The 25,112-nt window shown below is 39.0% G+C and overlaps 1 protein-coding gene across 2 annotated transcripts in view; it reads left to right on the forward strand.

Moving 5' to 3' along the window:
- Nucleotides 1–25,112, forward strand: part of CDH9 (cadherin 9) — a 100,015-nt gene that overhangs the window by 18,339 nt on the left and 56,564 nt on the right. Inside the window, exon 2 of one of the 2 annotated variants that reach the window (XM_080680882.1) lies at nucleotides 20,415–20,691. In XM_080680882.1, coding sequence (XP_080537008.1) covers nucleotides 20,464–20,691 — 228 coding nt within the window. In that variant the 5' untranslated portion in view covers nucleotides 20,415–20,463. The remainder of the gene's footprint in view (nucleotides 1–20,414; nucleotides 20,692–25,112) is intronic. The other variant, XM_080680883.1, reaches the window with a different exon arrangement.

The following is a 25,112-nucleotide window of genomic DNA, read 5'->3' on the forward strand; positions in this document are numbered from 1 at the left end:
ATATGTTCATAAGTCAAAATGAGACCAAGCTAAATTTACATCTAAACACATTGTGCAATTCCTATGAGAAACTGATCCAAAACCTCAAATTATAAAACCAAGTTACTTAGTACAATACTTTAGCTCCCTCTTTTGGATGGCCCTGATTATAATATGAAAATATGAGAAAATGCCCTAATTTCCCTTTATTTCTACTGCCATCATATAATATTTGAGACAATGTTTACTCGGTTTTTAAACTCTGTAAAATTAATAGTTTTAATCGGTCTTCAAATGAAAATAAGTTAAATCTACATCTAGTAATATTTTATTAGTTGAATGCTTATTGAACACTTTGCTTTAAAATTAACAATGCATTTTAGCAAACTGTTATATACTATTTAAAATGAATTAATATTCACCTCATTTTGTGAGGATTTTAAATCAAGTCTTCAAATAAAATATCTGAGATCAGTTATTACATAAACTATGCAATAGTCATTTTTTAAAAAAATAGTAATAAATACTTTAGAAAGTATTGAATACTAGACATTATAAATTGATTAATTGTTACTTTAGAGGTTTTTAACTATCTTCCTTAGTTATTTCAGTAATGACTTAGAAGATAATACATAAAGAAGTATAAACTAATATTTGTGTCATCTCCTGGATATATACGTGTGTGTGTGTGTGTGTGTGTTGGGTACTATATATACATGTGTGTATTTAGTTTACACATATGCTCTTGTACTTATTAAACTTGAAGCTTGTCATATTGCAGAAGAGTAAACAAAGTCAGAAAAAAATGAAGGAACTTGTTGACACTCTGGCACCTGCAACTCTAATTGATCTAAGTGGAACCTTTTGAGAACTATCAGGTTTAAGCAAATTAAAAAAAAAATGCCTTCTTCTTGGTGGATTCAAAAACAATGTGTTCTTTGAAACTGTCTATCTACATCCCTAATTTTCTCTCAATCTCACCAAAATTTTTTAAATATGTAAAATTTATCATATCTTAAGATTCTGACTTTTAAAACAATATTTAACAGTTGGTTGAAGAAAGCAAAAATGTATTTCATGGATATTTCCCACAATGGATTTAAGTTATGCTGGATTTTAAATGACTATTTAGGAGAAAGTTATGTGACCAATCATCTAAACTTTCTCCACATAGAACCAGTTTCAGATTTTTAATGCAATCATTGAAAAAAAAAAAGTTCATAAACATTTGAAATTAAATAAGCATTCTTAAAAGATGAATAGCGCATACGCTTTTAAGTATATTGGACAAATGGGCTTCTTTTCTTAATTGATGGCAAACATAGTTGCTAGCATAAACAGTGATTAAGCTTTTTGTAAATAAGTCATATAATTGTTTCTGTTCACAGTGTGGCATTTTGTAATGAGTGATTTTTTTTTAAATTAAACAACAACAATCTCACTTTCATCCCTCTCCTCAACCTCACATAGCCTATTGATTCTAACACTGTGTCATAGAAAGCACTTATGCATGCATGGCCAAAACCCATACTTGATAATCTATCTATGTTCTAGAAAATTAAATATAAAGTTCATTAATAATAGATACTTACATACCAGTACTGTGTGTTAGAGATTTATTGAGATGCTACAATATCTATTTCTGAGGATGGTTACAATTCAGGAAAAATACATTGCTCAAAACCAGTAAAATGTAGAAATGTTAAAGGATAGATTATCGCAGTTATAAGAGTCTCAAAAAGCGTTAGTGCATGCTGTATCTGTCTTTATCTATACAGTCCCTTTGTCTATTTACCTACATTAGTTGGGATGACAGTGATGTCTCATTAGAGTAGGATGACAAAATCCCAAACTAAAAATGATTCTCACTAAGTTATTATCAGGAGGTAATGACATACTGAAAGTTCTGGGTCTCACTGTTGACAAAGGCGACCCTCATATGCTTAATAAGCAGAATCCTATTAGAAAAGACAGCTGAGGCAAGAGTTTGGCAGATACAGAGTTACAGCGTTATGCAATAGAAAGTAAATTAAAGAATTCTGGGAATTACTATTAATGTACAAGAAACCAGAGCATATATTTTAGGATTTACATTTAGTAACAGGCACCTATCTTCCTAAGAGGCAAAAATTTGAAGAATTTTATTTTGCTTTGATGAATATATATTTAATTTGGTATATCATATATCTGATGTTTAATGATGCCATCTAAACAGCAAACATATGTTCCTTTGGCAAATATAGAGAAAAAATAAAATGGTCTTACCATGTGGTAAAATTAAATGAGTTTCATAAAGAGAAGGACTCCTAGTAAGAAGTGTAAGGAGCTTCAATAGGCCTGATTTTAGGAATTGACTCAGAAACATTTTTACTTTTTAGACTTCATCTTCCAGCAAAGAAAATGTGTCCTAAAAGATCAACAGTGAGAGCATGATTATTTAGAGTGAAAATAATATTCTCCCTTTAAATTCAGTGGGTTAATAGAGATATTGAGTTGTGTAGTAATTTTCATCATATTTCAGTGTGTGGTTGTGAAGTATTTCTACTTTGCAGTGCTTTAAAAATGAGATGCAATTACGGGCATCATGTGTAAAATGAAAAATAACATGTTCAAATTATTGAAATAGTCCACTACAGTCAGGTGTTTTGTTGCAACTCATCTTATAAGGCACAGAGTGCACTGGATCACTTGAACTATTGGTCTGTTATTTTTCTTCCAAGTCAAACCATAATTCCACACTAACCTCTGTATACATCATAAGGATAATTAATTTTTATTGTAAAACACTTCTGATTCACAGGTTTTTATTGAAAAATCTTTAGAAAATCCAGGGAGCTGAGAGTGCCTGATAGAGATAAAAATAAATCAATGAAACAAAGTGAAGGCTCTTGTATGAAACAATAATTATGGTCCATAAGCAGAGGGGCTGATTGATTCAATAGTCTGCTCATGATGCTGGGCCAGTGGGGTGGGAACTCAATCTGTTCCTTAATAATTTCTCCTTATGAATCCAACCTATCTAATAAAGAGGGAATATGCTAATTGACTGTCATGCCCTCACAAGATGGCAGCACCCACAGGCAGTAAGGAGGGACTATGCTAATTGACTGCCACGCCCTCAAAGATGGCGGCACCCACAGCCACAAGATGGCAGCGCCCAGTCCCCTCAGCCCTGCCAGGGTGGCAGGCACGCGGCACAGCCGGGCCTGCCTGAGGCGGGTCCAGCTGCTCCGTGCACCTGCCTCCGGAGTCCCCCAGTCCCCTCTGCCCCCCAGCCACCCAGGGCTGGCCCAAGGCGCAATCAAGCCTCGGATGGCGGCTGCCCAGCTGCCCAGGGCCACCCAAGGATCAGGTAACCAGGGCCGGCCGAGGTGTGATGGGGGCGTCGCCTTCCCCTGATCACCGGGTCACCTCCCGCCCCTGAGGGCTCCGGACTATAAGAGGGGCTGAGGGACCCCCATCCAGTGCATGAATTTTCATGCACCAGGCCTCTAGTATTATATAAACACTGATAAGTTATATTTGTGCCAATTTTACTACTTTTCTTTGATATGTTGTTTTAAACAGACCTCTTAATTTGTTTAGGAAAACTATCTGTCATAGAACTACTTTAAAAAAGGAAATCACCTATGTTAATTACCTTTTTAATTCTCAAAATAAATACTGTTTTCTTGGGATTGCAGCATCGTGGTTATGTGATGGGTACTAGAGTCGGACTCCCTAAGTGTAAATTTCAGCTACCACTGGAAAAGCCCATTGCCCAAAAGATCCCCAGCAACACTGCTGTAGCCAAGCAATTTCCTATAACAAGGCACACTGCACATTATGGGAAATTTTCAGGTATTTTGGTCAGAAGGTGTTAGGATAGGCTTATGGAGTTTGGAAATATAGCAGAGCATTTTGTAAGTGCTTATAAAGCAGGGATGAGCACTTGATTGGGGAATATCAGGAAATTGGGGCAATTTTGTAGATGTGCATTAGCTTCTGTCAAGAAAGCTAGAAAAAGAGTTTGAAGTTGACTTTGATAAGGAAATAGAAACCAGGAGAGGAAGATATTTGGTTATTTTTTTTTCGGGGGGGGGGGGTACCTAGCACCCGTGCTTTTTCTAGTTCACTCACAGCTATTGAATGAGCTTATCTGATGCTGATATTCTGTTAAATTATTTTTGATCAGCAGGGGAAACCATATCACAGCTCTTAATTTCCAGGCAGGTACGAATATCAGAGTTCATTTTTGTTTCTCATCACCTAACAGGTATTATGTTGGGCGATATATTTAAACACTCAGTACTTTCATATTTTTGTGTATTAAATGTAAATAATAGCACCTTCATCAAGTTGGTTTGAAGACTGATATGTGATTTAAGATACATGTATCAGTCAAAGGACTAGGCTGTGCAGTGAAGTTTTTTCAAAAAGTTTATTTTTCTCTCCCATTATATATTTATCACAGGTTGTCTGGTAGGGGTGTGGGGTAGCCCCCTCTCATCATTTTGGATTATAGGCTAACAAGTTCCGCTATTTGGCATGGCAAAGGAAAACAGACAGTGACAGGCTCACGGAAAAGTTCATAAAACCTCTTTCCAGAAAGAACCTACATTGCATTCACTCAAACTTTCCTGGCTAAATAGCTTCACAGAACTTCAGGATGGCATAGAAGCACAACCCCAAAGGGCTAGGATGATGGAGGCATGGGTTGTAAGGGAACAGAATAAATGGCCGCCACAAACTGTGAGACACTTAGAACAGTGACTGGTCCCTCAAATGTGCTTACTGAATGCCAGATATAACAATAATAAAGGACTATTATGTTACTATGATCTTAATTTTCCTTCCCTCCATAGGATTTAACTATTACATTCACATGTGATTTTATTTTTAGATGGACTTTTCAAATGAAATAAACACAGGATTTTTATATCAATGTCTGAAAATGAGATACTAAATATATATATAGGTATATATATGTATAAATATATATTGGCAACTGTATTGTGCTCAAATAGGTGACTTGCAAAGATAAACATTCTAATGTATATTTACACTAAAATATCTTAAAAGTTTAGTTAGATAGTATTTGAAATATGAAATTTACAGCTAGATCATGGTGGTTGCCTATTTCATTTTTTTTTGATTGGCTAGATTACACTTACTAAAGTTAAATAATATGGAGGTCCATTAAAACGTTGCCAAATGGTACACTAGGCTCACGTAATGCCGTGACTGTGTAGTGCTAATTGAAAACATTACCATGGTGATTGCGATAATGACATTTAAATTGGCATCAGTGCCAAGAAATCTTTACAAGAGGCTCTCACAGTATTACACAGTACATTTCAAGAATATAAGTGTAATTTTGCTGGTGTCTTCATTCATATAGGCTGAGGAAAACAAATATATATGCATATGTTTAATATAAATTTGAGAAAAATACTTAAATAGAAATATTCATGATTTATATATGATTTTAATATTTTAATATTATGTCCTCCTATATTACATTTCCTGTTTGAATTCTCAAAATGTTTTAAGACATATGATATGTAACCCAACATACTGAACATTAAGGATTTTAAGTATATTATGTAGTCCCCAACATATATTTTGAATCTTCTGTACTGTGCAAGACTATTTTGAGTTATAGTCTGAAAAGAGAATCACAGTAATTTAAAGGTAGCTAACTTTAATGGAGCATTTCAAAGTCTTTCAAGAGAATTAGCAGCAGCTTTATGAGTATTATTAACATTATTAGAGGCCCAGTGCATGAATTCGTGCACCAGTGGGGTCCCTTGGCCTGGCCTGCAAGATCGGGCTGAAACTGGCTCTCCGACATCCCCCGAGGGGTCCCGGATTGTGAGAGGGCACAGGCCAGGCTGAGGACCCACCGGTGCACAATTGGGGCTGGGAAGGGACACAGGAGGTTGGCCAGCCAGGGAGGGGCCATGGGAGGGCTCCAAGGCATGTCCAGCCCATCTCATTCAGTCCTGATGGGCTGGACCCCAGCAGCAAGCTAACCTACCAGTCAGAACGTCTGCCTCCTGGTGGTCAGTGCACGCCATAGTGACTGGCCAACTGGTAGATTAACTGTCACCTGGTGGTCAGTGCACGTCATAGCAAGCGGTTGAGCGGCAATAGCATATTATTAGCATATTACACTTTGACTGGTTGAATGACTGACTGGACAACCAGACACTTAGCATATTAGGCTTTTATTATATAAGAGTAGAGGCTTGGTGCATGTTGGGGTGTGGGGGGGGGGGCGTCTCTCAGCCCAGCTTGCGCCATCTCACAGCCCATGAGTCCTCGGGGGATGTCTACTGGGGACATCGGGCCTAAGCTGACAGTCAGACACCTTACTGCTGCTGAAGAGGTGGGAGAGGCTCCTGCCACCACCGCTGTGCTCACAGCTCTCAGCCTGGCTTGTGGCTGAGCTGAGCTCCCACTGTGGGAGCGCACTGACCACCAGGAGGCAGCTCCTGCATTAAGCGTCTGCCCCCTGGTGGTCATTCACGGTCATTCCTGCTGTGAGGGTCAATTTGCATATTACCCTTTTATTATATAGTATTATTATGACTGTCTTTCACAAATTAAAAAACTGAGACATAGAAGTGTTTGGTCAAAAGTGACATAACTAGTAAGTAGTACAGTCTTTTGAAATAATTCTGAGTTTGTGTTCTTAAAGTCTTCCTGTTACCTCTCTGTCCTTAATATTATGGTCTCAATGACACGGAAGCACAGAGGAAAAAAGAATCTTTTACTTTTACCTGACAAAGTTAAGGAAATACTACAAATGGTTAATAACTATGAATATTTAAGCAGCACTATATTGGATTCCTCGGGCTACTGTAACAAAGTACAATGACCAAGAGAATATGGGGGGGGGGGAATGAAACAGGAGAGAGAGGGGGGAAAAACACAACACCAACATTGCCTCAGATTAAGTCTAGTGTTGGGCTGATCACAGAGAGAGGCTCTGAGAATGAAGACTCTTGAGCAAAGGGTCTGGGTATTCGTACTTCAGTGTCAATGGTGGTGAGTGAAATAACATCTCTACCTTGGTGAATCTCATCAGTCTAGGAAAATTCCCGGAAGAAGAAGTAGATCTAAGCAGTTGGCAGCCAAACCTTAAGGTAGTTGGCTTTGTCAATGGCATGTGCATGGATCACCAGTATCTACTGCAGGCTCCACATTAACATAATAAACTTTGAATGTGCTTATACCTTTAAAAGGGTAAATGTAATAGCTTATAATGACCTTCTCAAATCTCATTTATAGTTTCCTAAGCAGATGTATATTCCTTTACTAGAGGCCTGGTGCACGAAATTCATGCATGGGTGGGTGTCCCTCAGCCCAGCCTGCACACTCTCCAATCTGGGACCCCTCGAGGGATGTTTGACTGCCTGTTTAGTCCTGATCCTACTAGGATCAGGACTAAACAGGCAGTCGGACATCCCTCTCACAATCCAGGACTGCTGGCTTCCAACTGCTCGCCTGCCTGCCTTCCTAATTGCCCCTAACTGCTTCTGCCTGCCAGCCTGATCTCCCCTTAACCACTCTCCCCTGAAAGCCTGATTGATGCCTAACTGCTCCACAGCCATCCTGTTTGCCCCTAACTGCCCTCCCCTGTAGGCCTGGCCACCCCTAGCAGCCCTCCCCTGCAGTCCTGGTACTCCCAAACTGCTCTCCCCTGCAGGCCTGGGTCCCCCCCAACTGTCCTTCCCTGCAGGCCTGATCGCCCCCAACTTCCCTCCTCTGCTGGCCTGGTCACCCCTAACTGCCCTCCCTGCAGGCTTGATGGCCCACAACTGCTCTCCCTTGCAGCTCTGGTCCCTCACAACTGCCCTCGCCTGCTGGACATTTTGTGGCAGCCATCTTGTGTCCACATGGGGGCAGCCATCTTGTTGTTGGAGTGATGGTCAATTTGCATATTACTCTTTTATTAGATAGGATAGAGGCCTGGTGCACGGGTGGGGGCCAACTGGTTTGCCCTGATGGGTGTACCAGATCAGGGTGGGGGTTCCCTTGGGGTGTGGGGTGGCCTGGGCGAGGGGACAGTGGTGGTTTGCAGGCTGACCACGCCCCCTGGTCACCCAAGCGGAGGCCCTGGTATCTGGGGTTTATTTATCTTCTATAATTGAAACTTTGTAGCCTTGAGTGGAGGCCAGGGCTGCGGGAGCTTGGCTTCCTCCATTGCTGGGGAAACCCAAGCCTCCTGCTCGCTCCGTGGCTGCAGCCATCTTGGTTGGGTTAATTTTCATACTTGCTCCTGATTGGCTGCTGGGCGTGGCTTCTGGGTGTAGCAGAGGTACAGTCAATCTGCATATTACCCTTTTATTAGATAGGATTTCACCTTAATGGAATATAATTATACTAGATGCCTGGTGCACAAAATTCGTGCATGGGGTGTGTGTCCCTTAGCCCAGCCTGCACCCTCTCCAATCTGGGACCCCTCAAGGGATGTCCAACGGCCCGTTTAGGCCTGATCCTACTGGGATCAGGCCTAAATGGGCCGTCGGACATCCCTCTCACAATCTAGGACTGCTGGCTCACAACTGCTCGCCTGCCTGCCTTCCTGATTGCCCCTAACCAATTCTGCCTGCCAGCCCGATCACCCCGTAACCACTCCCCTGCCAGACTGATTGATGCCTAACTGCTCCCCTGCCAGCCTGTTTGCCCTAACTGCCCTCCCCTACAGGCCTGGTAACCCCTAACTGCCCTCCCCTGCAGGCCTGGTACCCCCCAACTGCTCTCCCCTGCAGGCCTGGGTCCCCCCCAACTGCCCTTCCCTGAAGGCCCAGTTGCCCCCAACTTGCCTCCTCTGCTGGCCTGGTCACCCCTAACTGCCCTCCCTTGCAGGCCTGGTTCCTCATAACTGCCCTCCCCTGCAGGCCTGATTGCCCACAACTGACCTCCCCTGCTGGCCATCTTGTGGTGGCCATCTTGTGTCCACATGGGGGCAGGATCTTTGACCACATGGAGGCAGCCATCATGTGTGTTGAAGTGATGGTCAATTTGCATGTTACTCTTTTATTAGATAAGATAGAGGCCTGGTGCATAGGTGGGGGACAGCTGGTTTGCCCTGAAGGGTGTCCCGGATCAGGGTGGGGGTTCCCTTGGGGCATGAGGTGGCCTGGGTGAGGGGCCTGTGGTGGTTTGCAGGCTGGCCACGCCCCCCAGTGACCCAAGCAGAGGCCCTGGTATCTGGCATTTATTTATCTTCTATAATTGAAACTTTGTAGCCTTGTGCGGAGGCCAAGGTAGGCCAGGGCTGTGGGAGCTTGGCTTCCTCTATTGCCAGGGGCAACTCAAACCTCCTGCTCGCTCCAGCTCCATGGCTGCTGCCATTTTTGTTGGGATTTATTTAACTTCTATAATTGAAACTTTATAGCCTTGAATGGAGGCCTGGGACAGCCAGGGTGTGTGGAAAGCTTGGCTTCCTCCATTACCAGGGAAACCCAAGCCTCCTGTTCACTCCATTGCTGCAGCCATCTTGGTTGGGTTAATTTTCATACTTGCTCCTGATTTGCTGGTGGGCTTGGCTTGTGGGTGTAGCAGAGGTACAGTCAATTTGTATATTATTCTTTTATTAGATAGGATAATGACTTAATCAAGAATTTTGGTTTAAAAGGAAAGGAATATACATATCTATATATATAAAATCCTAAGTGACCAAACAGCTGGTTGCTATGATGTACACTGACCACCAGGGGGCAGATGCTCAACACAGGAGCTGCTCCCTGGTGGTCAGTGTGCTCCCACAGCGGGAGCGTCGCTCAGCTGACCAACAGGCTCCAGACACCTGGCTCACAGCTGGCGAGTGCAACTTCAGCAGCATAAGCCTCTCCCGCCTCTGCGGCAGTACTACTGAGTGGAGGCAGCGGCAGGCGCAGTGGGCCAGGATGAGTGCAAATGGTGTGGCGCCCACCCGGGCTCGGGCTCCTCCCCAGCTGCCTGCCACTTCGTGCACTACTACATCCCTCAGGGGATGTCAGACTGCTGGTTTCAGCCCAATCCCCGCAGACCAGCCTGCAGGGATTGGGCCAGAACCAGCAGTCCGACATCCCCGAGGGGTCCCGGATTGCAAGAAGGTTCAGGCCAGGCTGAGGGACTCCACTGGTGCACGAATCCGTGCACTGGGCCTCTAGTATTATATATTATAGATTTAATATATTTCTAGTCCTACACACAACCTGAACTCATCTATTGTCTCTCCCCAGTAAATGGCAGCTCTAAATCTGTTTTTCAAGCCAAAACCTGGGACTTATTCCTTACTCTTCCACTTCTATTAATTGCAAGCCAGTAAAAACATTCTTTTATCAGTATTATTTCAATCACCTTCTCAGCATTTTCTTTGTGCCCTTTCTTGTCTTGTTAAGTCTATGTTTCATATGCCAGCTAGAAGTACCCATTTAATATTAAGTCATAATCACCCTCTACACCAAACAAACCTTCACCTTATGTCAGTATCATGAAGGTTACAACTCCTTATCTTGGCTTGTAGGACTCTGGAAGCTGGCCCCCTCTTTGACTTTGGAGTCTATAACTTTCCCCTTGTTAACTCAACTTAGGTCCTTTCTATGACTTGCAGGCTTCTAAAATGCACCTCAGACCTTGCTACAAACTACATTTTATTTTTCTGGAACACTGTTCCCATTGAAATCCTCCTAACTCACTCCTGACTCTTTGGCTTTCTGCACAAATGTCACCATAATTGAAAGGGTCTTTTTGATAATATTATTAAAAATAACAGTACCTCTCCCAACACACATAATGTATCTCTTTAACTTGCTTTATTTTTTTAATTCTTTTTCTTTATTCATCGGTTTCAGAATAATGATGACCAATAAACATTTTTTTAAACTCTTATTCTTATATACTCATGGATTTTTAAACATTATATACTAGAGGCCCGGTGCACGAAATTCGTGTACTGGGAGGGGGGGTGTCCCTCAGCCCAACCTGCACCCTCTCTAATCTGGGACCCCTCAGGGGATGTCCGACTAAACAGGCAGTCGGACATCCCTTTCACAATCCAGGACTGCTGGCTCCCAAGTGCTCGCCTGCCTGCCTGATTGCCCCTAACCACTCCCCTGCCAGCCTGTTCGACACCTAACTGCTCCCCTGACAGCCCGGTCACCCCAAATGCCCTCCCCTGCATATTCCCTCTTTATTAGATAGGGTTTTTTCTTTAACATATTGGACAGCCCTAACTGGTTTGGCTCAGTGGATGGAGCGTCGGCCTGCAGACTCAAGGGTCCCAGGTTCGATTCCTGTCAAGGCCATGTACCTTGTTTGGGGGCACATACCCAATGGGGAGTGTGCAGGAGGTAGCTGATTGATGTTTCTCTCTCATCGATGTTTCTAGCTATCTATCCCATTCCCTTCCTCTCTGTAAAAAATCAATAAAATATATTTTAAAAAAAACATATTGGACAGTGTACCTGCCATGGTCTTGACAAACCAGTAAAAGTGTAAACCCAAACTAAAAGTGTCATAAAATAAACTCCTTAAACAGGAATTTCATGAGACCTTGGAAAGGTGATATCATGTGGTTGTCTCTTCCTTTCTGCCTTCTCTTTCTTTTTCTTGATGTTTCATCTTTTGTCCTTTCTTACTTTTCTCCTTTTATTCCTTTTCTGTACTCTCTTTCTCTTAACTTTTCCATTGGTAGAATCGTCAGTACTTGAATCTGTCTTGCTTCCAGAAGACGAAGAAGAGGGAAACACACCGTCATCTGAAGAAAAAGATGATCTATGTTGGGATCAGTGGTGTTTCTGGTTTTGCTCTTTTCCCGGTTTCTTTGTCATTTCTGCCGCCCCGGCATCTTCAGGACTTGTTAATGGGCTCTTCTTATTCATGTCTACAAAACCGCCCTGCCTTGGTGAAAACTGTAGGGGAAAAGGCCTTCCTGGGTGGGCTCAAGCCCTGCCCGAGGTGCTGAGGAACCAGGGTGGGGAGCATCCGCCACCGCCATTGCAGAGCCAACCTCCGGACCTGGGGGTACTCCCCAGTAATGTAACTGCAATGGCCCCGTTTGCCTTCAGAAATTAGTTGTAAGTTGCTTCCGATATGAAACCCTACCTCAGACATTTCCTTTGTGGTTTGTAAAGATTTTAAACAAAACCCATTTACCTCCCTAATCTGGTCAGAAGTTTCTACCCAATGGGAGAGGTTTGCTGGACAGCATCGCCCAGATACTCCCCTACCCCCATCTCCAATTACTCCACTGGGGGCAAGGGAAGATCCCAGGCTGACTCCCCTAGACTGCCAGTGGGGCAGGATCACTCGCCCAGTCGCAGACACTTCTGAGGCTGAGACCCTGAGGCTATAGGTGTGTGTCGGGGGGGGGGGGGGGGGGGGGGATCACTGCATAGGGGTGCGGGCGCCTCCCAGCCAGACACCCTGGGCTGCCTCTGGGAGGGGATCACTGTGTGGGGGTGTGGGTGCCTCCCAGCCGGACACCCCGGGCTGCCGCTGGGAGGGGATCATTCTGTGGGGGTGCAGGTGCTTCCCAGGCTGAGACCTGAGCCTGCAGGTGTGTGCATGTGGAATCACTCCATGGGGAGTGAATTTGTTTTTGTTTTTTATAAAGGGTCAGGAGAGCCTCTGGGCAGCATTCCACCAGGCCACTTACGCTGCTGGGACTGGGGGACTCCGGCGGGACTGGGAGGACTGGGTGCCGCCATCTTGTGGCTATGGGCACCGCCATTTTTGTTGCGGAGTGATGGTTAATTTGCATATCACTCTTTTATTAGATAGGATGTTTCAATCTATTTAGTAATTATCCTTTTTGATACTCATATTATCCCATCATTGGTTAGTTAGGAGCCCTTCAAATGAACTCTTGAGTCCTTTTGACACAACCCTAGTTGTCTTTGCTCACTTCCTTGCATTTGGATACAAGATGTTTCAAAGTCATCTTGCACAAATTCTCCTCCCTAAGACCTGGTATTAGCTATTTATCCCAGGAATATTGCTTCCTTTAGGAGACATGGTATTTATAGTCCACAATCTCAGGTGAACATGTTATTGAGTGTCCTTATGCTGATAGGATGCTGTGCATTATCCTCAGCTTTATTATAGCCCAATGTATGCTGCATATTAAGTATTCATGCCCCCTCAGCTTGAAAATCATTTTGTCCTGTTTACAGTATTTAATAACACAGTGACTAAATATGTCACCATTTGTTTGTGATAATATTAAATGTTGTCTTCACCCCACAGCAGTAATACCTTGTTAGTCAACATTCTTAAAAAGTCAAGAGTATAGATACCTCTCTTCTTTTTAAGTCTCTGACAGGCTAAAATGATTTACTCAACAGGCATACCTCCAAATTAAATTATTTCCAAAATAATGCCACCTAAATTGTCTTATTTTTTCCTTGTTCTGTTATATTTTAGGAAATGTATTAATTGAGTAGATATAATAATATCTTGGCCAACTCCAAAAGGGACATCGTTATAATGGAAGGTCATATATCAATGCTGATACTCTTGATTCCCATTCAGGAGAACACGGGGGTTGAAAAAACTTGCTTGCTTATCTGCTTTTAATTGAAAGTCCATGTGTTTTCCATATAACAAAAAGTCATTGATCATACTTTTCTCAAATACTGGAAATAGGTTGTTTACATGTCTTTATATTCTATAATGCCATACATTCTATGTGTTTTTTTAATTTTATTATATGTGATATTATTATTGTTTGTTTGATAGAACATTGGCAAAATCTGATTCAAGAGTCTCTCATCTGATAATGGGTTTATACTGCCAATTTTCTAGGAAAGCCTAATGCTAAATTTCAAAGCTGGGTGTTTAGTAGTGTTAACTATTAAGGGCTGCTTATATAAAGTTAGCAGCTCATATTTGTTCCATCAATTTCTGTGTTGTTGTTTTTTGATTATTTTATAACATTTATTTAGGGAAGGGTAGAATCTTAAAATACAATGTGACAATATTTGGGCACGGATTCTTGAAAAAAATCAATAAATGATTTTAGAGAATAAATACACACACATACACACACACACACACACACACACACATATATATGTATATATATATATATATTAGTATACATATATATACACACATATATATTAAATAAAAATATATGAAATAAATATAGCAAAGTAATGATCTATTACATGTATATTCATATATATCTACCCATATTTGTATAATAAATATAAGAATTACCAATTACTAAAAATTGATATATTAAGACATATATCCCTAAATAGTTCTGTGATTATATAATACTCACAATTTTGGTGCTTAGTCATAGGATTTGATCCATATATATGTCACTTACATAACTGAGCTGTCAGACTTGTGTCTCCAACTGATATAAAAACATACTAATGTGTTGGAGAAATAACTGGCTGGCCTAGGAATCAGACATATGTAGGAATGCTGCCAAACCCACAAAACAACTGGATAATCAGAAATGGTTTTCTTCATTTCTCCAAACTTCATATATCTCAGCTGGGAAGGGTTTAAATTTATGACCATATCTCACGGTTGTTGCTGTTTTAAATATACATAGGTTTATTTGTGTGGAAGTAGTTTGTTGATGACAAATTGTATACTAAGATACTAAAATTAATCCCATCCACCTGTCTTATACATATATTTCATCTAAAAAGCTTTGCTTGAAAAACAAGATTGAAGTTATTAAAATACTTTATCTGTGTTTAAACTATGGGGATAATAAATTAAAACATAATTTAATTTTGGATGTAGATTGTATAAGTTAAACATTTACTTAATTATAACAAGGCACATTTTTTCTTGATTCACAAATAGCCAAAAGCTATTTTTCTCAAATGCAATTGAAATATAATTAAGGGAACAGGGAATAATAATAAAACTATTTTCAGTTTTTAAAGTTTAAAAGATTGTAGTGAATTCTCTGGTTACAAAATCAAAGTTAAACCAAATTTAAAATATTATTACTTATAATTCATCTGATATATTTATTTGTCAACAAAAATGTGATTAAGATGTAGAGCATTTAAGGCTGATAGAGATAATTAAACATAGAAAAATTTAGTAATCATCTTGTTGCTGTTGAATGAATAAAGGATATGGATAATTATAAATAAAGTCTATGGGAATAGGTTTTATATCCTAAATGTAAAGAATCATGCCAAGAATTATGAGGAAAAAATGTAGATATTTCATGAGTGGGCTTCAGAGTTCAAATAAACATTCTATCATTTATAGCAATCATGTGAAATTTATATTAATTTCACATTATACAATTTTTAAATTAATATTACTCTTACTTCACTGCTAATTATATTCCACTTGTTAGGAAAAACAAGAATTATTTTATTTTTTAAATTTATTTTTTATTAAATTTATTAGGGTGACATTTGTTAATAGGAGCATTCTTTTAAAAGGCACATTTCCTCCCAGTTCAACTCTTTCCATATCTCTATCAACTTGTTTATGGAATAGAATATTAAATAAATGTATGTGATCCTAGGCTCAACTTGTGGATTATCCATTTTATGCATGAATCACTAACCAATTAATTTTACAAATACATATTAAGTACCTATTGCACGTCAATAACTGTTTTTTACAGGACACGATCATTTACAAAATATCTCACCACCATAGAAGTTACATTATAACAAGGGGAATGAGTCAATAAATTTATAACCTACTAAATGAAAGAGATAATTGAAATCATGGTAAATGATATAAAGAAAATAAATGTGTCATATGAAAGGAATCAATAGAGACTGAAATGGGGTAAGCTATTTTTGAAAAAAGTTGTTTAGAAGACTTCTCCAAAAAGCAGAACATTATATAGAGACTGAATATAATGAGAAAGAGATGGCTACGGATGACCCAGATAGAGAGTTGCAGATGAGATTGTGAGTCAAAACAAAGACCACGAACTGGGCAAGCATTTGAAGCCCACGAAAGAGGCCTCTGGTGGGTGCCTGTGGAGCAATGTTACTTAGCAGCAGTATAATTACTACAAGCATTGTCATCAGTAACACAGAATTCAAATCTTCAGTTCCTTCTCTCCACAGGCGCCTACCACCCTGTGATATTAGTATGTTACTTCAACAAGAAAAGCCTCAATTTAACCCTCTAGCACAGCCATTCCCTCTTTGTAATATTACTGAGATGAAAGTTAAATAAAAAATGTTTGAGGAAACAGTCAGAAAATTGCCTAGAATACAGAAGGCAAGTTAGAATAGATGTTGGTTGCCAGCATCCAGCATCACAGAAGTTAGTAGGGTAAGCCCAAGTGCAATGGCATACCAAGATTTACTTCTCAATTCTTCTATCTGGGCAACCATTGAACCTCTTTGTACCTCAGTTTCCTCATAGGAACATGAGGAGGAGTTGCCCTAGCTCCGTGGTCGGCAAACCGTGGCTCGCGAGAACATGCGGCTCTTTGGCCCCTTGAGTGTGGCTCTTCCACAAAATACCACGGCCTGGGCGAGTCTATTTTGAAGAAGTGGCATTAGAAGAAGTTTAAGCTTAAAAAATTTGGCTCTCAAAAGAAATTTCAATGGTTGTACTGTTGATATTTGGCTCTGTTGACTAATGAGTTTTCCGACCACTGCCCTAGCTGGTTTGGCTTAGTGGATAGAGTGTCAGCATGCAGACTGAAGGGTCCCAGGTTCAATTCTGTCCAAAGGCACATGCCAGGGTTACAGGCCTGATTCCCAGTAGGGGGCATGCAGGAGGCAGCCAATCAATGATTATCTCTCATCATTGATGTTTCTATCTCTCCCCCGTTTCTCTTCCTCTCTGAAATCAATAAAAAATATATTTTAAAAAGAATGAGGAAATATATAAGACTCTACTTTAAAAGGCTATCATCCTATATAATAAAAGGCTAATATGCAAATCGACAAAATGGGGGGAATGACTGGTTGCTATGATGCGCACTAACCACCAGGGGCAGATGCTCTATGCAGGACCTGTGCCCGGTGTTCAGTGCACTTCCACAGGGGGAGCGCCACTCAGCCAGAAGCCCTGAGCCAGGCTCATGGCTGGCGGGCCTAAGCAATCAGTTGGACATCCCCCGAGGGCACAGGCTGGGCTGAGGGACTCCACCCACCACCTCCCCCCCCCCCCGAGCGCATGAATTTCATGCACCAGGCCTCTAGTAAATATATAAATTAAATGATGTAAAATCAGTAGAATAGTGAATTCTTTCCTTCCTATTATTAATTATGCCTAAACGTTGTTAGCAACAGCAGTACAAACATTATTTATTTTGAATAAAACTAACAAAAAAACTTAATTCTTTATTTTTCTAACAGAACTGCTTTTCCACTCAATGAATGGCTCAATCATCCACCCAGTTCACAAATTAAAAATCTAAATATTATATTTCTTATTTTTTTGACTCTCTCTAATGACCAATACATGAGAAGTTAGTTTTTAATCTTGTGACTATATGAATTTTGTCTATGTCTTAAGTCTTGTTCTCCAGGAACAAACACAGAGGTGAGGATTTGTGTGCAAGTGATTAGCTAACACATTGTTTCCAGACCAGGAAGCTAGGGAAAGAGTGGGGAAAAAACAAGACAGGATATAATCCAAATAAGGTCTAATGTTAGTCAAAGTTCCAGCCCCAGCATGATTCTGCAGGGGAGCTCTGTGTTGTATAGAACATGTAGGTTTTCATGTTTCTGCACCTGTTAGACAATGGTTCAGGGATTTCTGTGGGAGATAATTGTCAAGTTGTAGGCACTTTAAGCTCCCTCTGCATGTGGGCAAAGTGGCTCCAGTAGCCAAAGGAAGTTCTCCAAAGAGAACTGCAGGTGCAAGCCATAAGAAGAAGCAAACCATACAAAAACTGTAGTGTATGGTGTATGGTGTGTGTGTGTGTGTATGTGTGCACATGCCTTTGTGTGGGCATATTAAAATAGCTAAGGGAACCTGAACAGAGTATCACTCTCCACTTCAAGCCATTTCTCTATATGCCATTGTCATCTCCTACTGGACTAGAGGGATAGATTCTAACTGATCCCCCTGTAACCAAACCCTTTCCTACCCTCTAACTTATTTCAACTCTGTAGCCAGATTAACCTTTTATAAACATGCCATGTTAAAATATTCCAAATGCTTTTCAAGGCACTGAAAATGAATGCAATATTGTACTCTAGCTTTAAAGCCTATGGGATCCTAACCCCTGCCGAAGTCACTGTCTCCATCTAATACAATTGGACTTTTTTGCGTAAAGGCTTACATTCCATCCAAAGTGGGCATCATAGTTAGAACAGACCTCAGGAAATGAAGAATGCTCTCCAATTTCTCTGGCAAGGGTTATCAGAAAAGACAATGGCCAAAGGAATCTCTCAGTGAGAAGAAATCAGAGTAATCAGTATGGTCAACTAAGGAATTGGTTGAATTTTATGAGAGTGAGATATCTGCTGTCCTTGACATTCCCTGATGCTCATTTCCCACTGCACCATCACTAAGCAACAACATGAACGTCATGCTCTGAGCTAGTGACCACTAGTAATTTCCATTACACTTTTTCTAAGCACTCTTTGACATTGTAGTTTTCTGATATTAATGGAAGAATTTTATATTGCTTGGGTCTCAAACTAGTTCTGACACTTATTTCCCATAGATTTTTATCCAATTACTTATATTCTTAATGTGTCAGTATTTTCATAGGTATATGCTGTTGTAAAAATAAGTCCTTGAGCTACAAATGACTATTAAAAGTTCAACAAAATATTAATGATAACTTGGGAATCAGGTACTAATTTTATTCCTTTGATAGAAAGAGTAGTTAAGACCTAGTAATGTGGGTAAATATCCCAAAGTCTCACAGATAATTAGAGATAAAGCCAAGCTAGAAGTTTATATTTGGTTTTTATGCCTTGATAAATGCAATTTAATTATAGGTATAGTAGAGGCCCAGTGCACAAAATTTGTGCACTCAGGGGGGTCCCTCAGCCCATGAGCCTGGCTTCTGGCTGAGCGGCACCCCCCCCCCCCCGTGGGAGCACACTGACTACCAGGGGGAAGCTCCTGCATTGAGCATCTGCCCCCTGGTGGTCAGTGCGTGTCATAGCAACCAGTTGTTCTGCTGTTTAGTTGATTTGCATATTGGCTTTTTACTATACAGGAGGTTCCGGCATTGACCATTTGGGCTATGCCAGGTAAATCTGAATCCATTACCAGGACTTTTCAAACACAAGTTAGAAATAACTATTGGTTGCTTTCTGGATTGGAACATATTAAATCTGAACTCTATAAATTCCAATATTTCATCAGATTGAGAAAGCTTAGTTCAAAGCGAGAAAGAAAAGAGAGACAGAATCAGAGACAGAGCATAGTACTCAAGTACTCAACCCCCCAATTCTAGTTTTCCTGAGCAGGAAATGCCCAGTAGCCTCTTCGCCCCTTTCATTCTTTCCTTTCCACACTTAATTTAATTTTATAATTCAATTAGTTCTTCTTTTACCTACACTAGTTTGAGGTGGGTTTCTGTTGCTTACCAAGTCATTATCATCATCATCAGCAGCAGTATTATCATCTCACATCTACCAAATTAAATGCTGTATAAATTTAAACCAATGTGTTAATACCTAAAATTAATTGAGATACCAAATGAGTTATTGTTTTTACTTCAAGAAGATTCCACTTACTAGAGCAACAGAGAGATATTCTTTGTTTCAAAAACTGGATCAAAATATCCCACCTCTAGTTTCACAATACCAATTTGTGTGTTCTTCTTTCTTGTTAGGAAATAAAATGTGCTGTTGTTTTTAAATTATCAGGTAAAATGTTTCCATTCAGAACATGTTCAACTTAGTCTCAAATAAATCTGAGTGACTCACTCAACTGATTGTTGGGGGAAATAATAGCTATCAATTGTAAAGATCAGCATCGTATGGCACCATGTATTGCAAGATACAATCCGAAGTATATGTGGTATCATTGAATTTTCCTTGAGACACCATCTCAACTTATTACAGAAGAACAAGAGGAGGTGAAAGAAAAACAAGAGTAGGAGAAAACAGCTAGTAAAATGTAGTAGATTGTGGGCAGAAAACAGTTTTCTGTAAAGTACATAGGTTCATATATATGCATATGTTAATAAATAATCCACTTAAGACCTCTATGATCTTTGATGTATTATAGAGATTATTTTTTAAAAAAAATATCTAGTATTTTAAGTTACAAATATATTCACATTTATATGCTGCAATATAATTATATTAAAGTCAGTCATTAACTTCCTGTATAGTTTAATTGTGATATATATGTCTTCCTACTTACCTATATAAGTTTTTAAAGATAGATCACTGATGTAACATGGAAAATAATATATACATATACAAAATTTAAATAACATTTAGAAAAGTTTTACAGTTTACAGGTCATTTGAAAGTGAGACACAACCTAATAAACCATTTTCTCCCCCTACTCCTCAGGGGAAATAGACGGTACATTGAATTTGATATCCTGCTGAAGCCGCAAATAATGAGGACTTACCATTGCCTACCACTATTCATCTGGACCTATATGTTTTATGCAGTTGATGCTATCCCATTACAAGAAAAAGCTAACAGTGGTTTGCCAAGCAAAAGGATGATGAGTTTGACAAAAGATGATGGTAAAATGCTACATCGCACCAAGCGTGGCTGGATGTGGAATCAGTTCTTTTTGTTGGAAGAGTACACAGGTACAGATACACAATATGTGGGCAAGGTAAGAATTTTTATATGATAATATAGAGGCTGAAAGTGGTTTATATTTTACAGTGACTTTTGACATCACTAATGATTATTCAAACAATATTTGACTAATTGCGGTGTGCAAAAGGCATGATATTTCAGTAGAGTACGGTAAGGAATGTAATTTGTTCAGGTAGCTCAATGCAGGTCAGTATTCATAGTATATCTCAAAATAAAATTAGTTATATGTAGATTTGATTCATTATTAATCAGCTATGTATGATTTTAATTGTATGTGTGTGCATCTAAAAGATTAAAAGTTTCTTGGAAATTTACTTTAAGGTCATGGGTAAATAATAACTAGCGTGCTGTAGGAGGCAATACAAAGTACAATTATAATATGCAAAAAATTACTAAATTATATGGGTCTCTACTAGTGAATAATTTTTTTATAATTAAGAGTAGTATGATATGTATAATAAATAAATACTTCTAGATGCTTCTATTTCTTTTTTAAAATATATTTTTATTGATTTCAGAGAGGAAGGGAGAGGCAGAGACAGATAGAAACATCAATGATGAGTGATAATTATTAATTGGCTGACTTCTGCATGCCCCACACTGGGGATCCAGTCCGTAACCCGGCATGTGTCCTCACCAGGAATTGAACCATCACCTCCTGGTTCATAGGTGGACACTCAACCACTGAGCCACACCAACTGGGCGCTTCTATTTCTTAATCTCAGGCAAACTGAACAACTTCCTGCCTACAATTCACACCCGTGGGTTTGAAGAAGAAGGAAAAAAGAAAAAAAAAAGAAGTAGAAGAAAGAAACTACCTTTAGAAAGCTTTGATAGCATTCCAGTAGCAGGATGATATTGCTCATTCATCTGAAGTACATTGTTGATGCTGCTCATTAGCAGTCAGGAGCAAATGGCAATGGAAAATACTTAACCCTTCTTGCATTCAATTTCCAGCAAACATTCATTCAACCTCTCTCCTTTCTTCTGTGTCGCATATTATGTGACTTGATCTTTCTGATGTCCAAAGTTTTCTATTTATCTATCTTCCCCTTACCAATCTCATTTATACGTTTTATATACCAGCAATTTCTGTGTTCTCTGTGCTTTACCCCCTATTTATGCCCACTCATTTCAAATCATGAGAATAAAAAATAAACAATTATGAATACTATCATCGCCCATAGATCCTTATATATTTTTCTTGGTTCTTGGCATATGATACTAGACGGGATTGTAATGAAATGAGTATTGCTTAGTTCACTGCAACATCAGTCAAATAAGAAGAGGCCAAAAATATTAAAAAAGTACCCAATATCACAAAAGTTATGCCTATTGCTTTTAAATCACAAATACGTTTATCTGTGAAATTTCCAAAATCTTGACGAGATTCTTCTTTTTTGTGTGTGACATTATGTTTTTCCAAATGCAGTTTATTTTATCAAAAGTCCATTACTTTCACTTTCTTTGAAATATCTGTCCTCTGGTTCCACAGGTCATAGTCATTTTGCCCCATACGATTCACCTGATGACTTTTTTCTCTCTTATTTCTCCTCAGGTTAGTCATATGGCATCCTCCAGCATCCCTCACTTAACATCACTTTTCCCTCCATAGATAATAACTAACATCGTGATATTTCAAGTTCAACTGACAAATGTTTGTATCTAAGAACTTGAAATTGCTTTATGATTCTTTTTCTCAAGCTGTGTACAAAGGGCACATTCAGTTCATGGGGCCTTATATAAAGGGTTTCATCCTGGGAGATTCACAGATACAGAAGAATAACCACAGATAAAAAGAGATACTTGTAATCTTAAGACAACCAAGGCTCCGCTACAAGCATTTATTTTAGGCTGTAAACAAAAATTATTTTTTATAAAAGTTGAGTGTGTATTAATTAATTGACCACTATTACTGCACATACTTTTTATTTTTTATTAAAATTATTGAGGTTACATTGATTAGAAGAACCATATAGGTTGCAAACATACATTTCTATGCTACATGGTCTGTATATTAGATTCTTTGTCCACCATAGAATCTTACTCAGCCATAGGAAAAGATGAAATACTGATATTTACAACAACATGGATGGATGGACCTTGTCAATATTATTCTGAAATTTTAAAACAGACATATGTTTTAGATCTTTCTGTACCATTTTGAATTAGTTCTGTAATCTGTCAATGATAGCTACTAACAGTGTGTGTAGTTTAACTACTTTTCGTAAATTGTTATCACGTCTCTTGAGAGAAAAAAAAAAACTAATTATTTTAGCTATGGACAAGGTAAGGTGTTCAATTTCCTGTGCCTATTTATTTTTGACATGAGTCAAAATGGAAAACCCATATATAGTAATCAGAATTTTTCTCAAATGAAGATAATCACATCAAATCTGTGTGTCAATTATTTTAAAGTATTTATGGAAAACAATATGTTTATGAAAAAGAGATTTTAATATAAACACCTGTACTACTTTCTGAAAAACACACTTTCTCTGTTTTGCAGTTGGGTTTTGTCTTACATACGCCATCCCCACATATCTACTTCATTATAAAATGGGCTTCTAATTATTTTTAGAATTTCTTAAGTTCATTTGTAAACTCTCTCATAACCTGCTCTCCTGGCTTTTGACATTATTATTAATTAGTATACAGAGACTAGCTATACTCTTGCCTCTGAACTTAGTTGAACACATGAGTTGTAATGAGGATGTTACTGCTTGTACAATAACACAGATTGTTGTTGTTTTTTATCACATTGTTCTGGCTGCTCTGGGTGAACACAAACTTAGTCTTCCCAGTTCTATTGCACTGGCAATATCCCATGCGAAGTAAAGGCCTACCATATTTACCATGTACTGCCAGAACTGGGTAAAAATAGGTAGCTTCTAATGCGAAGGGATTTTCACAATTTTTTTCTTAGTTTTACAGAATCTATGAATTCTAGAAAATAATACCTATATTTATAAGTGATATAGAATTTTATAAAGTCAGAAAGATATAATTCTTGAATGTAAAATCTAGGACTTAATTCTGAAATTAGAGGAAGCAGTTTTGAACAAATAAAGTAGTGCTAGCAAGATTTTTAAAAAATATATTTTTATTGAGTTCAGAGAGGAAGGGAGAGGGAGAGAGAGATAGCATCAATGATGAGAGAGAATGATTCATCTACTGCCTCCTGCACACCCCCTTCTGGGGATGCAGCCCACAACCTGGGCACGTGCCCTGGCCAGGAATGGAACTGTGACCTCCTGGTTCATAGTTTGACACTTAATCACTGAGCGACACTGGCTGGGCAGTACTAGCCAGATTTAATAAAACCTACATGTGCACAAACACAAACATGCAACTTACAAGGTTCAGTACTGATTGCACCATTTAATAATTATACTTCACAAACCTTAGATTCTTGTTAGGTTAAATGAAATTATCATTAAGATTTCTTTAACTGCAAAGTTCTGATATTTTCTAAGATTGTGGAGAAACCTGTGTCTGTGGGCAGGAGGATCTAGTAAAAATGTAATAAAAATTTGCATGTGGATAATCCAAACAGGTGGAATTGCATATGACATGATAAAAGACACACACACACACACACAGAGAGAGACTAGTCCAATAGGATAAAGATAAGACCATTAATGTGAAAGGTCCAGAATTCCATGCTGAGTTGTTTTTACATACAGAATATTATGTGAGTTCCTGCTGAGAGCTCTTGTACGAATTCACAGAGCACAGTCTGAGTGACAAATTTGCTTTCATTGTCTGGATGGGATGGACTGGAGGAACAAGAAAATGAATCACAATGGTATTTCCATAAGGTAATACTATAGAGTGTTTCCTTATGTCATTTTAGATGTTTGCAAGACAGGAAAGAAAAATCAGAAATTTTGAAATTAAGAGCAATTTTTGTTTTTCACAATAATGCCATCTGAAATTTGGTTGCTCACTCTTGACTAAATATATCAGATATTTACCAATTCTGTTTTTTATACCAAGAGAAACCTTTGGTTCTTACAAAGAGGATTATAAAGTCATAGCAACTACTATGTAGTTTCCCTATAATTTGAATAGACACATGATGAATTACTTAGGAAAACTAGTAGTACTTCTCGAGAAGAATTAAAATACATTTGTTTCCTTTTTATTGAATTTTGGGTAATGCTGGTTAACAAAATTATACAAGTTTCAGGTGCACAATTCCACAATACAAGAAGCATAGGAAAGGCTTCTACTATTCTGTTAGAGAATCTTCATATGAATTTTACTTTTTTTTATATTAGATCTATATCTTGTGGAATCCCTAATGGTCATGGATTAATAATTAATCTCTCATATGCCTATTATTATTGAGAATTAAGCAGAATTTAACTACTTTATTTCACTTTCTGGTTATTAAAACACCTTTATTGTACGAAGAGTTGCCAAACTTAC

This window comes from Plecotus auritus (assembly GCF_963455305.1).
Source record: "Plecotus auritus genome assembly, chromosome: 7".
In the NCBI taxonomy this organism is placed as follows: Eukaryota; Metazoa; Chordata; class Mammalia; order Chiroptera; family Vespertilionidae; genus Plecotus; species Plecotus auritus.